Here is a 16,097-nt window from a genome sequence, read left to right as displayed (position 1 = left end):
AAGTTGATCTCTAGGGGCTTTTTAAAACCTATTTTTTATAAGGCAAATCTTAATATATTACACTGTATGCAACTTTTTTGCTTATTCAGGGTCAGGTTAGTATTCAAAGAACCTGGCTAATGATTTTGGCTCACTGGCGGGGGAGCCTTCCTCTTTATATGCTAAATGACCAAACTTCTAAATACCCCATCCTTTAAAAGCCAAATAAAAAAACTAAAACTACATTGGAGGAATTTGGGGCCAGCCTTTCATGTTAAGTACATTGTCATTCTCATCAGTTGTATCTAATGTTTGCATGAAAATAAATAATAGAAATATATATTTTTTAAAAATCAGTAAATATTGAGGCCCCAATCTGGATTATGACACCGCCCCCCTATCTCTTCTTGACCATCCTGCTGATTTTTTTGCATGTGATAGACTTGGATGCACCACCTTGTTCCTATACACAGGCCTGCAGTGGAATGTACAGGGTTTGGAAAGCTACCAACAATTTTATTCAAATTCTGAATAATTGTAGCCTGGGGTGAATGTGTGAAACCCTTTACAGAAAAGAAATAGAATTCTAACTGTTGACCAGGACACTAACCCGATCCCAGATCCTCTTGTTTCCTCTAGATTACACACCACACTCTAATCTGGATTAACTCCCGATCTCTACAGCTGGTGACTTCTATTTTCAGTACTTCCTTTCCCTCTTGATCCTTTTCTCCTCTTCCTTCACATCCCAGCTGAATCTCTTCCCTACCCTGCAGTGTGCTGCCTCTGTTTTACAAGGGTCCTCTCTCCATTTAACTTGTGTTATAAATCCATCATGTAACAGCATGGAGAATAAATGAATGATTTGATCTAATTTATTTTCTCATTTAGTCAAAAATGCTGTCTCTTACCCATGGCCAAGTAGGCAGAAGCAGACCCACTTGGCAAATATACTAATGCCCATGCTATCCATGAGTAATATGCAAAGTTTATTGGTATAATTTATTATTTAAGGCTGATTTTGTCCAATTTTCTATGCCAAACTGTAAGCCCCTCCCAATATTTAAAAGACCCCATTAAAAACCAAGAATCGGACAATGAATTAGTTTTTCCATTGACAAAGTTTCGAATGAAGTCTTCCACAATAGCTGGAGCTACTGTACCCAACCATATCATGAGGTCCCACCTAAATAATCCTCCAGTCCCCTCACTGATCGATAAGCAATCTCCCAAAAATACCAGCTAGGAAAGATAAGCTTTGTGGTCAGAAAGGTAACAATCCCAGGAAAGGACAGAATTCCAAGGTCAAATCTCCTCATGAAGAACATCTGCTCTAGCTTGTCGGGCCTCCAAGGCTATGTCTGCACTCGCGGCTTCTTGCATGAGAAATATGCAAATGAGGCTAAGCATGGAATATTGCCGAGCCTCATTTGCATACCTAATGAGCCGCCATTTTTGCAGACAAGGATCTTGCGCCAGAAGGAGCTGTCTACACTGCCCCTTCTTGTGCAGGAAAAACCCTTTTGTACACTGCTGTTATTCCTGAAAATAATCAGCATAGTGGCATTGCGCAAGAGGGTTTTTCTTGTGCAAGAAGGGGCAGCATAGACAGCTCCTTCTGGCGCAAGAGCCTCTTCCTGCAAAAATGGCGGTTCATTAGGTATGCAAATGAGGTTCGGCGATATACCACACTTAGCCTCATTTGCATATTTCTCATGCAAGAAGCCACGAGTGTAGACATAGCCCAGGGGTCTCAACGGTGTCAGTATGGCCCCGCGAGAGAGGCAGTCTCACAGCTAATGGGGGTGTAAACCATTCAGGGATAAGAACAGGTCCTTGAACTCCATCCAGAAACCAGTCAAGAATGCAGCATCCAGGGACATCAGAAAGTTCATCGAATAAGACATCTGTGACACTGAACTAGCTTTTACCTCCATGTGATCCTAATGCACAATCCCCCATGTGCAATGCATTGCCGCAGTCCAGCCTTGAAGTGCCAAAGTCGTGGATGACAGTAGCCTCACCAGGTCTACACCTAAGAAAAATGCCCACATTCTTCTGGCCAGATGTTCAAGGAGGGGAAAGAACCTTTCTGGGTACAACTGGTGTCTGATCATCTGAAACTCCGGAAATTGGAGCTTGATCTGTCACTGGCAGGTGCATTCCCTCAATGAAACCGCTTCAGTCTTATCTGAATTAAGCCGGAACCAACTTAGCACCATCTACACTCTGATTCTGAGCTATTGGTTCCTCTGTATGAGTCAGATCGGATGCAGTGGAGTATTCTTAGCATATGGAACATACTGCACACTGTTTCCTCACTAACTCTCCTAACTGTCTATCAGTGCTGGAGAGACCAGGTGATTATATCAGATCCTAAAGGAGAGATTGTTGGGGGAAGAACAATTGTTCCAAACCATCCATTGGGATCTCCCATTCAAGGACTCTCTTGTCCATTCTTGTGAGTTACTGAAGAAGTCCCAACAAAATGTCCTGGTTAGAGAGAACAAAGACAGTGGAAGTTACATGCTGCCGCTGGTCAGGCCCACCTCAAGAGAGTCAATGCAGACTGGCCATTCTTAGTAGCCAGTACCTTTCTTTTGCAGTTCTCTCAAACATGCTTAAACCTGGTTAGATTTAGGTAGACCGATCCAACACTCAATGAAGTCAATGGGGAAGCTCCACTGACTTCACTATATATTGGAACCAGCTCTTAGAACCCAGTTATCTGTTTGTCCAGGCTTTCCACTAATGGCAATCTTCTGTAATGTAGCCTACTGATTGGTTTCTCCCTCTCTGGCCTTTAAGGCTGATCCCTTGAAGCTGCAGAGCATTAGCATATGCTTTGGGGGAAGTGTTGTTAAACCCTATGAAGTATTCATGGAGGCTACGATGACAGGCTTATTGATGATCTGTTATTGACAAAGAAGAACTAGATGCTCCAGACCTTAGCCTGTTTTGGGAGCACACCTGCCCACACTGCCAACTACAGCTGTCTTGTAACCAAATGAGTCACCAACTCTATTGTCACGGAGTCATTGACGCAGTTGTTTTTATATATTATGGATTGTTTGATACAACAACTTGGAAAAACCTGATCTTATCCTCATCTTTCTTTTCTTTTTTTAATTGCTAAAGTCCCTTTATCATTTATTTTCATTGGGGAATTTTCTTCTAGCTGAATGACATTGATCTATGATAGTTGACCTTTAGCTCAGTCTGCACAACTCCCATCGTGATCAATTACTGGGTAGGCAGGCCCTGAAGTGATGAGAAGTATTGTTTGGTGGATTATGTGTAGACTACAATTTGCTGTTAACTTATGGATTGTTTTCAATTTGCTCACAGAATCTGGACTGCTGGACAGTTGTAGCTGTATAGGATGTCCAGTAGAGTTACATTAGGTTTGGATCTGTTCTCTGGGCCCACTTCTGATAAGAACCTTCATCTGTTAATTTAAATGTCTGGCTAAACTTCCTATGAACTCCTGAATTTCTGCATGGTAATCTCTACAAAGCTTTTGAGATAACCCCATTGTTGCTTGCTGGTTGTGTATATTATAGTACATCTCTATGGTGTAAAAGATGTACACCCAAGTTATGCCACAAGTAAAAAGGAGCTGTTGAGCCAATTGACAGAAAGAAGAAATATATGATAGGGTACAGACGATACCAGTGTATTTCCTGGCAATATGGGAAGCTATGAATCTTGTTCTGATGTAATAGCTGGATCATAACGACTGTTCTTAGGATTGAATATGGTCTGGATTACGTATGTAAACCTTGATATTTTAGTTTTCTCTTTATTAGGACTGGATCCTAGCATAATATAAATCTATGGGAAATTGCAAAGGTTATTTCTGCTGGTCACATCCGTCTATTTTTAAAGGGCCTACATGTTTATCAAGGCTGTAAAAACTGTGAATTTTTAATTTTATGTAATTTGTCTTACATGGTTCTTCTCTATTGTTTGGCACATGGCACACAAAGATAAGTTCTCTGCTGATGTCAATGGGAACTGCTCTGCTGACTTGCATGGAGTTTTGTCCCATTCCACCAGCATAAAATTTTGGTCCAGAATGTTTTAGAGAAGAAAAGAAGGAAGGGAATATTGGAAGTAGAAGCTTCCAGTAGCTGCTGGAAGTGGCAGAACTGGCTAGCGGGACAGATGAGAAATCTAAAAGAAGTACAGTCACAGCAGAGGCTAGGTCTACACTACACCTTGTTTTCGGGAAAAGGAACGCAAAATATGCTCCACATTTTGCATACCTTTTTTCAATTTTTTTTTTCAGAAGCAGCTTTTCCCGATATTTGGCCCCTCTACACTGGGCCAAATTTCGGAAAATCCCCCTCTTTCGGAAGATCCCTTCTTCCTCTTAGAATGAGGAAGACAGGGCTTCTGAAAGAGCGTGTTTGCTCTTCCTCAAAAAAAAAAAAAAAAAAAAAAAAGCAAAACCCCGCAGTCTAGATGTACCCAGAAGGGCCTGTTTGAGGAAGAGGGAGATGGCAAACCAAGAGGGAGAGAAGGGCATGGGTAGAACAATGTATATGGATAAAGATCCAAACCGGGGGTGTGAAACTGAGCTAAATAAAGAGCAAAAGAAACACCAGACATGACTAGGGAGAAAGTGGCAGAGAAAAACAGATGGTGAAAACAACCTATCTATATAGATAAGTGTCAGCTTCTGTTTGTTTTCCTCCCCTCCACATTTATGCTAGAGAAAAGGTTTGAACTGTTGCCTAATCTGCCTGTTGATTAAGTATTTTAAAAATATATCTATATTATTTTCCTCCCCCGTTACATACATTTGGCACTAATTACTTCGAAGTACAAATGGGGGTAATGCAGAAGTGTATATATATTAGGGCCTGCAGTCACTGCTAAATCTATCCAAATAAGCACTCAGGGTCATCTGTTTAGTTGGACTAATATTTAATTGGGGCCACATTAAGTTGCCCATTGAGCTAAATCAGGATCATAGTAACTTCTGGCTCTCTAACATGCAGGACAGGCAGGGTTCTTAAATACCTCTTCATACTGCATTTAGTGTTTTCAGCATATATTTGATACCTCGGCTGTGTCTACACTGGCATGAATTTCCGGAAATGCTTAAAACGGAATACTATTCCATTTTCAGTTATTCCGGAAAAGGAGCGTCTACATTGGCAGGCTGCTTTTCCGGAAAAGCCCTTTTTCTGGAAAAGCGTCTGTGGCCAATGTAGACGCGCTTTTCCAGAAAAGAGCCCCGATCGCCATTTTCGCGATCGGGGCTTTTTTCCGGAAAAGACTACTGGGCTGTCTACACTGGCCCTTTTCCGGAACAGTGTTCCGGAATAAGGACTTATGCCCGAGGGGGAGCAGAATAGTTTTTCTGGAATAGCGGCTGATTTTGTACAGTAGAGCATCGTTGCTTTTCCGGAAATTCAAGGGCCAGTGTTGACAGCTCGCAGCTTATTCCGGAAAAGCGGCTGATTTTCCGGAATAAGTGGCCCAGTGTAGACACAGCCCTCTTGTTTTGTAGGTTGAAATGGAAATAGTCTTGCAGGCCGAGATACTGGAGTTACATAGGTTGGAATTCAGCTTCAAAACCACAGACACTAACTAATCAGTGTGTGTGTGGAATTTACACATATTGCAAGAATTAAGGCTTGTACATGGATCTTTGGAGTTCTGTTTTCTACAGAATTTAGTTTAAAAACCAAGGTTAAGGCACTGAAGTTGCAGAGCGAGCCTACTGAAGTTATACAGAGTTGCCTATAATCATCCTTAGAGAGCAGCTGCAAAAGATATGTTAATTGTCTCAATTGCTCACACTAGAATGTTAACTCAGGAGTCACTGACTTCCATGGGAACCCAGTTAGGCCAGCGGGGAGTGCTTTTGAAAATTCCCACCCTACGCTGCCATAACTGAATTTCTTGGTTAGCATGCTACTGAGATGAACAAGGTTAATGAACTCTTGATTTGCTGCTATCAAGGCTGTTTTCAAACCTTTCTGCATCACTCCGCAGGAATCAGAAAGTTAGCAGTTCAAGATGGCAGTTTCCAAAGTGCTCAGTTTTGGCCTAATTCTGCTCCACAGGACCAGAGTCACAAGAAGATGAGAGTCTGTGGACCTCCTACTATTATATATGTTTTCACTGCACAGTTAAATTGAGTTTTAGCCCAAATCCTCCCTACCACCCTTCTAGCACCACAGAAAATCCTTTTACTTGAGTTTGTAGGTGTGTTAAACCTACACTAGTTTATCTCACAAGGGGCATGGGTTGGAGCCAAGCTACGCTTTTACTTGGGGATCTTTTCACTTTGCGATGAGGATGAAGGCTAAATAATAATGTGGATAGTCCTCTAAGGCCTTCCCACAATTCCCTCCAAAGGGCAGACAAGTTCTCCTGAAGTTGACATCACTGGCTGAGAGAGAACCCCAGAGTTTAACCCCAAAGAACCATGGGATACGCACCCAGAGACCGATGCAGAACAGTCTCACCGGGGTTATCCTATGTCAAGTGCTAAGACCAGTCCCCCTAGTTACCTGTGCAGCAAAGACATACCCCAAATGCCAATTCTTCTGTTGTCAATACTCTTAGTACAGTCGTCTCTACTAATGGTCTGTCAGATAAGTGAGATTTTTCCCCTCTCAGGATTTCCTCACTCCTGCATAAGGCAAGTAGATGCCTCTGTTTATTAGAAAAGTCCTGGGTTTGTTGTATTTTCAGTAGAAACATATGCCCTCTTCTTTCTTTACATACTTTACTATGTACCACTTGCTGGCATCTCCAATTAATCACGGGACAGAGGAATTGGGTCTCTCAAATCCTGGTGTTGCATTAGCTAGCAAAGGCTGGAAACTGGCAGTTCCCGGACTCCTGTTCGCTCAGGAGGCTGGCAGACAACTGGGCCCTTACCTTTTCTTTTCGTTTGAGAAAGGCCTCAGGATATCTAACAGCAGAGGAAGGGCAGGGGATCAGCAAGCAACCCTTCTGTAATCTGCATCCCCAATGATCTGTATCCCCTCTAATCCCAGGGGTGCTGGAACAATTTTTATAATGGGGGTGCAGAAAGTTCTTGAACCCAACTGTATATAATGGAAAGCATTTCAAACCAGAGGATGCTGCAACCCCTCAGTTTCAGCATTCTTATGTCTAATTCTGCCTACTCCTTCCATCCTTGACGACAAGCCTGCTATTTTCAAAACTCTCATGCAAGCCCTACAACAAAGCCCTAAAGTCCAACCACTCTCTGTTGCCAAAGTCTCTCCCCTGCAACCCCAACTCACTCAACACCTGCTGTCAAAGTTTCCCCAGAGAGTCTTTTGGACAAACTTTCTTGTGTCTGGTTAAGCACTGGAATAAATTACCTGGGGAGGTTGCAGAATCGCCATCATTGGAGATATTTAAGAGCAGGTTAGACAGACACCTATCAGGGATGATTTAGACGGTACTGGGTCCTGCTGTGAGGGCAGGGGACTGGACTTGATGACCTCTCGAGGTCCTTTCCAGTTCTAGTGTTCTAAGATTTTATGATTTCTGGTGGTGACTTTCCTTGGCATGGGATAGGCTCTTTGGAGTGCTGCTCCTTGCTTGGCTATAAAGGTCATGTGGGAGACATTAGTCATGCTCTCCAAGCAAGGCCTCCTCATCCCACTTCCAATATGCTCCCAGTCTGGTACTGGCCTTCCTTGACAGTAATACAGGGAGTAAAGTGATGCATGAAAATCCAGAACATAACCCACAGCTCCATGTTGTCATAATCAAGACATAACAATTAACATGTTTTGAGATACCTACAACTATCCTTAACAATAAGTAAAAGTTGCTCAGAATGTTGTCTACTAGAAAGAGATTTTGCTGTGGTCATGCTGTTTGCCTTTTATTGTGAGGTTTCTCCAACATATGGTCCCCATAGTAGTCTCATTCACATTTATGAATGGTTCCCTTTCCTTTGTCTTATGCTCTTTGGTTTTAAAACACAAATAGGGCAAGGATCAATTAAAGTCAAAAATTGAATGAGAAACCAAAGCAGAATTTTAGCTAAAATCTTCAATGGAGTTTAGCCAGTTTGGGGAGAAATTCGGTGTAGTTTTTGCTAAAATTCTCTGATTTATATTATCCTTCCTCCAAGTTGCTCATAACACCAGTTAAACTACCGCAGAACTGCAGAGAATGGAAATTGGTTGTAACTCTGAAATGTTTGTAGCTCTGAACAAAACATTATAGTTTCCGTTCAAAAGTCTGCAGCTGAATATGGACAGCATTCAGAGAGGTGTAGCCTTGTTAGTTCTTTTTAGCAAAAACAAGGGATGTGGTGGCACCTTAATGACTAGCCACTTTATTAGAGCATAAGCTTATATGAGATACAACTCACTTCCTCAGATGCTTGAAGAGGAGGAAAAACAAGAATTCAGAAATGGGAGTGCTAAATAAATCAGGGTGGATGTGGCTCACCTCCAACAGCGATGAGAAGATGAAAGTATGTGAAGGGGAAATTACTTTTTGTAATGAGAAAGCCACTCCTTGTCTCTATTTAGACCACTTTTGATGGTGTCAAATTTGCATACAAATTTCAGCTTAGCAGTTTTGTGTTGCAGTCTGTTTTTGAAGGTTTTTTTTTGTTGTTTTTTGTTTTTGCGCTTAAGAATGGCAACTTGCAAGTCAATAATTGTGTGTCCGGGCAGGTTAAAGTGCTCTCCCCCCAGGTTTTCTTTTTTTGTGTTACCATTCTTGATTTCTGATTTGTGTCCATTTATTCTTTTGCATATAGACAATCCGATTTGTCCAATGTACATGCAGAGGTACATTGCAGGCACATATCAGATTAGTAGATGTGCAGGTGAACAAGCCTTCAATGGGGTATGGCTTGATGAGGGTAGTTCCTGTGGTGGTGTCAGTAGGGTAGATGCGTAGACAGAGTTGGCAACAGGGTTTGTTGCAGGGATTGGTTTTTAGATTAGTGTTTCTGTTGTGGGATGTGAAGAAAAATGCTGCTTTTAACCATCTTAATTGAAATGAAACACAGGTACAGCTTCCTTACATTCTCAAATCTTTTAAAAAACTTTCTTTAAAAAAAAAATAGTTTTGATGTTTAACACATTACAGTACTGGATTTGTTTCCTCCCCCCTCCCACTTGTTTCTGCCTATGCCTTATAGCACATTTCCAGTTCCAAATGAGGAGGGTGCTTAACCTGTCAGTTTGTAACTCTGGGGTTCATAATTCAGAGGTTCTATTGCATGTTGGAGGAAGCATGGGGAAACAGGGCCCTTCCCAGAGACCATGCATCTATCCATCTTTGCCTTGTCACTCACAAAAAATCACTCTGAGTGCATTCTATATAGTGGTTTCTGAGTCACACCACTCCTGCCTTAAAATAACAGATCTGTTTCTCAGACAACTAACTGTGGTAAGCCAGAGGACCGGTTTAACCATTTGCCAGATGCTCTGCAGGAAACCTCTCTTTTTCAGGTGAGCCAAAAGGGAGGGACTTTCCCCAGCTGAGTCAGAGAGCTGTGCTGATTGCATAGCTGGACTTCGCGGTTTGTGTAGTTCATAAAATAGTAAGCACTAAATCCCAGAATATTTTATACAGAAGAAACTGCAGAAGCAGGTCAGTAGTTTGGCAGTAGCAGGAAGTTGAATTTTGACTTAAAAAAAAAATTGTTGCTGTTTTGTTGAAATAATGTAATTCAGATAAAATTCAGAGTTCTTCTTCAGTTCCTTTCATTATAAATAATGAAAGGAACTGAAGAAGAACTCTGAATTTTATCTGAATTACATTATTTCAACAAAACAGCAACAATTTTTTTTTATCAGTTTATTTCAGACCCAGTTCTATTACCATTATTTACAGTGGGTAATAACTACTTAATTATTTTGCAAATAGACTCATTGACATAGAATCAGGCCTTTACCTGCTTGGGCCGGTTGTTTCTATCCAGTCCCTTGAAACGCTTTTTCTGCTCTCCCCTATTGTGTTTTTGTATTTCCTTGTCCACTCCCATCTCGACTTCCTTTTCTCTCATCTTCCCTTTCGACTCTTTCTCCTGCTTTGAGTTCTTCATTTTTCTCAGCACTTAAGTTCGTCCCTTTCTGCTTTTCTCTCCAGGGCAGTCTGATGCTCACATGCATGCTCCCGGGGCTGTCAATTAAATGTATGTTGTGTCAAAATAAAGGAGGAGCTCCTGCCATCTGTGAAAGCCACCAGTTGCTGTACTGCACTCATCCAAGTGGCGGGTTCTGACTAGAACGAAAAGTCCCTTTTTTTCTCTCCCTTTTGCAGGGAGTTTTGCCTCTGCAATTTTTTTTTTAAAGATCTGCTTCCTCTTGAGTCTCCTAGCATCTCTGAATGTGGGCAGGGAGGGAAGAGGCCTCCTTAAGGGCCTGTCGTGAGGGGGGGGGGAAGTTGACAGAATGGGGGATTTGGAGTCCTTGATCCTGCGCCCACGATGGGAGGATCATGCATTGGACTCGACGCTGGGTCGGATTATCCCCCGGGTCCTGCGCTGCCTGGCCCAGCCCTGAGAGCGGGGCCAGCAGGGAGGCCTGGCGGGCCGGGGCACGCTTGGAGCGGCGCCCGGGGCCGTGGGAAGCGCCGGGGCCACGCGGGCTCGCGCCCCGCACAACTTTTCCCCCGGCCCGGCTCGCGCCTGGCCCCGGCGGGCGTTCTTTTTGAATGAATGAGCTGGGCCGGCGCCGGCCAATGGGCGCCCGGCCGGGGATGAATATTCATCAGCTCCCCGGCCAATGGCGGGGCGAGGAGGTTGTTTTAAACGGCGGAGCCCGGCAGCCAATCAGGCCGCTCTCGGAGGCAGCCAACGCGAGGCTGAGCCGAGCAGTGCTGAGCCCAGCGTCGTGCCCTGCGCTCCAGCTACTGCCCAGGCTCGCGAACAATACAGGTACGTGCGGCTCCGCCGCCGCTCCGACGGGCAACTTTTCGGGGGGCGGCTGCCCTCGCCCCTCCCCCCGCGCCCGATCCCCCCTTTCCCCTTCCTCCCCCGCGGGTTTTTCTCTCCCCCTCCCTCCTCCGGCGGCTTCCCCCCTCCCCGGCTGGATTAAAAAACTTTTTTCGCCCCTTTTTCCCTTCCCGCGGACAGGCAGGCGGGGCGCCGCTCCAGCCGGGCGCTGCAAGCCGGGGCGCGGGGCGCAGCGCCCCCCCGCCCCCCGCGTGTCCCCTCCTCTCCGGAGCGCTGCACCCCATCTCCCGCAGGGGTGCCCCGACTCCGGAGCGCCCGTCGGGGCGCGCCGCGCCTGGCTGCCCGCAGCGCTGGGGCTGGTGCGGCGCCTGCCCCGGGGCCAGCTCCCCCGGCTCCCCCCCGCCCGGGCAGGGGCTCTCTCCTCCGGGGCTGCCGGCGCGGTGCAAGTCGCCGGCCGTGCGCAGGGCTCTGCCCGCTGCCGACTCTGCATTAACATGGCTGTCGCGCGAGCATCTGACAGGGCGCTGCGCCCGTGCGCCCCGGCCGCACAGTCTCTTTCCCTCGCCCCCCGGCCCGCCTCGCTCCCCCGAGCCCTTCGCTTCCCACCCCGCCTCTCTTCCCCTGCCCGGCGAGGTGGGTTTCGTGCCCCAGTGCCCGGGCTGAAGCTCCGAGCTGCCTCTTCCTTGCGCCGCTCTCCCTCTGCTGTGGGCATTAATATGGCTGGCGCTTGAGAGCCCCGGCTAAGGAAGAAAGACGTGTAAGCAGCACAGCGATCGGGAGGGGGGCACGAGGCGGGGGAAATCTCCGCTCCCCAGCCCCGCAGAGCGGCCAAACCTTTCGCTTTCGCCCCGGCTCCTTTTTCTCTATCTCCCCTTGTGCTTGGCGGGCTGGCCGGGGGTCGTTGGGGGGCTTTTTGCACTTTTCCCCCTCGGCGCGCCTGAGCGCAGCCTGGGCTGTAATGGCTGCACGGGAGTCTTTGTTATACAGAGTATTGCGCTAGGCAGGGACATGGGAGGGGAGGGGGGGGGAGCGCTTTAACTCCCTCTCCTGCCTCTGCCCCAGCCCCCACGGCCCCCAGACCCCGCTGGCAGGACAGAGGGGAGGTTTTTCTAGGGGAGGGGGTGGTTTTGGGGGGGCTGGGGGCCCGGGAGCCCCCGCGGGGAGGCGTCAGTTGAGCAGAAGGGGGTGTGCGGCTTTGTTAGGCATAGCAGCCTCACTGCCTTAGAGAAGCCATTTTAGCGAATGGAGCCGGCTATGGGCGAGGAGAACAGCAACCACTTCTCTATATCCCTGCCTAGCACCAAGGCTATAGATACTCCTATGGCACGGGCGAGAGCCCCACTCTGCCCCAGCCCTGCCAGGCTGTGCCCCCCGCCCGGGACCACCCCCCAGGCTAGCAAAGGGGCTCATTTCAGGGGCACTTTCTTTCATGAAGAAGCATTTCACAAAATGGAAGATGAATTATTGGTGTCTTGGTGACCTGTCGTTTTTTTTCCCCCCCTCCTTCTACTGGAGTCTCAGGCAAAGGAGCGCTGCTGAGCTGGGCACATCCTGGCTGCACTGGCCCCACTTGGAGCAGCAAATGCCCCCGGCCATGGGCAATATGCAGAAAGAGGGTCCTGTCTCTATTTTTGCTGTGACCTTGGGAAGGGGGGGTGGTGGAAGATGGCGGGAAGCAAAAGGGGGGCTGTAAAAACATACAAAATCCTGCCCCTTGAATCTGAAACTTTGCAAACCTGATTTGCTGCCTTTTAATATGTGACCGAAACAGGAATTCTCTCCCCCTCCCCCCCAAATTTTTTTTAAAGATATTTGTGTGGCAGGGTGAGGGGATGAAAACATCTGTAGCCATTTACAGAATGGGGGTGTGGGAATGATTCTGGAAACCCACTTTTACTGCACATGTTGGATTAGGGTGCATAATTAAATATTTATCTTCGTCCAATAATTTTTGTTTCAAACTCTCTTAAAAGGATTCGAATAGAAAATACGACTACAGGAGGCTGGAAAAATAAAAAATATATATTTTAAAACCACCATCCAAAAGTTAGTGTCTTGCTGTTGGTAACTTGCTAATCACACCCTTGTGCTGTCCACTCTGAATCATGTCACTTGATGGAGCAAAAGCAAATGCTTCTTGTCATGCAGAGGCTGGCAGTTAATATGGTTTAAAACTGGCCATTATTTGTACACCTTTTTTAACAGTGTTGCATTTTTTTTCAAGGTGGGGAGAATCAGTGGAAGCTTTTCTCTTGGGTGACAGGCACTTACACGTGAACTCTAGCTGTCCTGAAGGAATAACTCAGACTGGTGTTATGCACTCTGTTCAAGCTCTAATGCAGCAGCCAAACTCAAATAAAATTTTGTAATTTATATTTATAAAATACAATTACACATTAAGAAATGATTATACATTTTTATCTCGCTATGGGGCCATACTACTTGTATTTGGAAGACTCAGCTCTTGGAGTAGAACCACTTAATTCTGCCCAAACTCAACCTGAGGGTTTACTTAATCTAATAGTTTAAATCAGTGACTTATCTTTTCTCCTCCCTGCAGAGTCAAGATGGCTAAAGGTGACCCGAAGAAGCCTAAGGGCAAGATGTCTGCTTATGCCTTCTTTGTGCAGACGTGCCGTGAAGAACATAAGAAGAAAAACCCAGAAGTTCCAGTCAACTTTGCAGAGTTTTCCAAGAAGTGCTCAGAAAGGTGGAAGGTAACTTCTTGCGACCCTTGTTTAAATGAGGGAGTGACTCATTTCAACCAATACCCCTTCCTTAATTTTGTTTAGTTTGGTTTTTCTTTTTCCCCTTGGGTGAGGAAAATGTATACTCCCTTTCCAGATTGCATTGGAAACTTGGGTGGAGAAAACACCACCAAACACTTCCTTTCTTTTCCCCATGTACCTCAAGTAAGAGGTGGCCACCTGCTATTTTAATAGCTTAACTCTAGAAGGAGGAGGTTGAGCAAATTCAGTTATCGGCCCTTGCTGAGGGTGGCCCTTGTGATAATGAGTTTGTGAATCACTGGACTAAGGCCATCTTGGAGGACAAGGAAGACACCATTAGCACATAACTCCAACAGAAAAGGGGAACTCGCTGAGTGTTCGTCTGTGTCTCTTTATTTCAGACCATGTCAGGCAAAGAGAAGTCCAAATTTGATGAAATGGCAAAAGCCGACAAGGTACGATATGATAGGGAAATGAAGGATTATGGACCAGCTAAGGGTGGCAAGAAGAAGAAGGACCCTAATGCCCCAAAACGACCACCGTAAGTAACTTTCTTTGCAAGGCTGTACACATGAATGGTTCTGTTCATAGTTAGCTGTTGCAATGTGTCTTTCTCTCGAAGATGCAAATTGAACACAGGATCAGATCAAATCTTGATAACAAGGAACAGCTTTATTAGTACCTGTTTATAAACTCTCTGACAGTTGAATTCTCAAGTTAAGGAGCTCTAAATGTGACTCCAATAGCTGGACAGATGCAAAACTTTTACTTTCTATAAACTAACTTTCTAAAGTAATGAGGCAGGAAATGACAGTGATTTTTAGATGCCCCAAACAATGCAAATGGAAAAATGTGCAAAGTTTTAAAATAGTGAACAGGTGTTTAATGTCTTGCAAGCTTGGTTTATAAATAAACCCAAATATCCTGTGTGGCTTTTTAAAATTATTTTTTTAAACCACTCTTCCCTCTACTGTCTGTCTTTTGACAGTCCTCAGTCTTGTGAATCATTTGGGTGGGTTGATTGAAAGAACTGGAGGCCTTGCCCAGTTCAAATCTTCAGTTGCAGATTCTGAGATGCTTATTTTAATATGAAACTTTTCTCCAAGGTCTGGCTTCTTCCTGTTCTGTTCAGAATTCCGTCCCAAGATCAAATCCACAAATCCTGGCATATCTATTGGGGATGTAGCAAAGAAACTTGGTGAAATGTGGAACAACTTAAGTGATGGTGAAAAGCAGCCTTACAATAATAAGGCAGCTAAACTGAAGGAGAAATATGAAAAGGTAAGGCTAGGTTGTACCCTGTCTTAGTAACATGAGAACATGTGTGCATAAACACTTAATTTTAATGAAGAGATCCATATTACATAGGGGCTGTCTTTGTTTAGGCTTCTGTGACATGTAAGGACTGGTTATCAGCAAGACCTAGTATACTGGATCTATACTGTATAATACACTTCCATGTAATGGCTGAACTCTTTATTGGTAAATGTGGGTGTCTCGCTCCTGTGATATTTGGCTGCTAGATTTTGATTTGTTTTGTTCCCTCTCCTCGGAGCCCCTTCTGAAGTGAAGCTTTGGCTGCTGACTTTGCTGAAGGAATCACTTTAGCACAGTCAAATTACATAAACATCTGTTACATTCTGAAAGTGAATGTGCCTTTAAAAACCCTAAATCATGAACTCAGGATGCCAAACTAATGTTTAGAATACTCAGGTATACTTTGGTACCCACAAGCCCGTAGGCTGTCGCTCCAGCAGCCTTTCCCTCTGGGAGAAGGCTGCTGAAAGCTGGCTTCTCTAAAATTCCTGCCACTGCTGTACAAGTGATCTATGCATTTATTGCTTAGAGCAAATTAAGACATCCTCTTGACTTTGCAGGATGTTGCAGACTACAAGTCTAAAGGAAAGTTTGATGGTGCAAAGGGTGCAGCAGCCAAAGCTGCCCGGAAAAAGGTAGAGGAAGAAGATGAAGAGGATGAGGAGGATGAAGAGGAGGATGAAGAAGATGAGGATGATGAATAAAACTGTACAATATTTGTCTGATGTGAATACCATAGAGTAGGGGAAACACCATAAACAAAGCACCTCTGACTTGAGATGGTGCTGTTGCCCTCATTAGGCTTAATTACAAAATTCGGATTCTGATCGCATTGTAGTTTCTAAAAGTGCTCTAGAAATTGTAACTGGTTTACATGAAGTGGCCATGGGTGTAGTGAGCACCCTGAAACTGTATCAAAGTTGTACATATTTCCAAACATTTTTAAAATGAAAAGGCGCTCTAGTGTTCTCCTCACTCTGTGCACTTTGCTGTTGGTGTAACAAAGCATTTAAAAATGTTTCAAGCATTTTTTAATTTGTAAGGTGGTGTTACTATATGGTTATTGGCTAGAAAATCCTGGGTTATAAACTGTACATATCTATAGTTTGTAAAAACTAGACAAATTCTTGTGGTACATGCTTAGAGTTGTGATGCCTTAGGGAGGG

The 16,097-nt window shown here is 44.9% G+C and overlaps 1 protein-coding gene and 1 long non-coding RNA gene across 2 annotated transcripts; one reads left to right on the top strand and one right to left on the bottom strand.

Annotated features, from left to right (window-relative positions):
• Nucleotides 1-1,697: 1,697 nt before the first annotated feature.
• On the bottom strand, nt 1,698-11,858 carry LOC102446267 (uncharacterized). The gene is made up of 3 exons (XR_016350610.1): nt 11,720-11,858; nt 9,884-10,110; nt 1,698-2,472 (listed from the first exon to the last, which is right to left on the bottom strand). It is a non-coding gene; the product is annotated as an uncharacterized LOC102446267 (long non-coding RNA).
• On the top strand, nt 6,008-15,675 carry HMGB3 (high mobility group box 3; the record flags this gene model as incomplete). The annotated part of the gene is given in 5 exon segments (NM_001286910.1): nt 6,008-6,018; nt 13,448-13,602; nt 14,016-14,155; nt 14,721-14,895; nt 15,492-15,675. Coding segments are annotated over 4 exon segments (609 nt in total). The 5' UTR covers nt 6,008-6,018; nt 13,448-13,452.
• Nucleotides 15,676-16,097: the final 422 nt, after the last annotated feature.

This window comes from Pelodiscus sinensis, chromosome 13 (assembly GCF_052426305.1).
Source record: "Pelodiscus sinensis isolate ZL-2025 chromosome 13, ASM5242630v1, whole genome shotgun sequence".
Lineage (NCBI taxonomy): Eukaryota > Metazoa > Chordata > Testudines > Trionychidae > Pelodiscus > Pelodiscus sinensis.
Note: the sequence above shows the minus strand (reverse complement) of the source record. Positions and strands in the feature narration are given on the sequence as shown.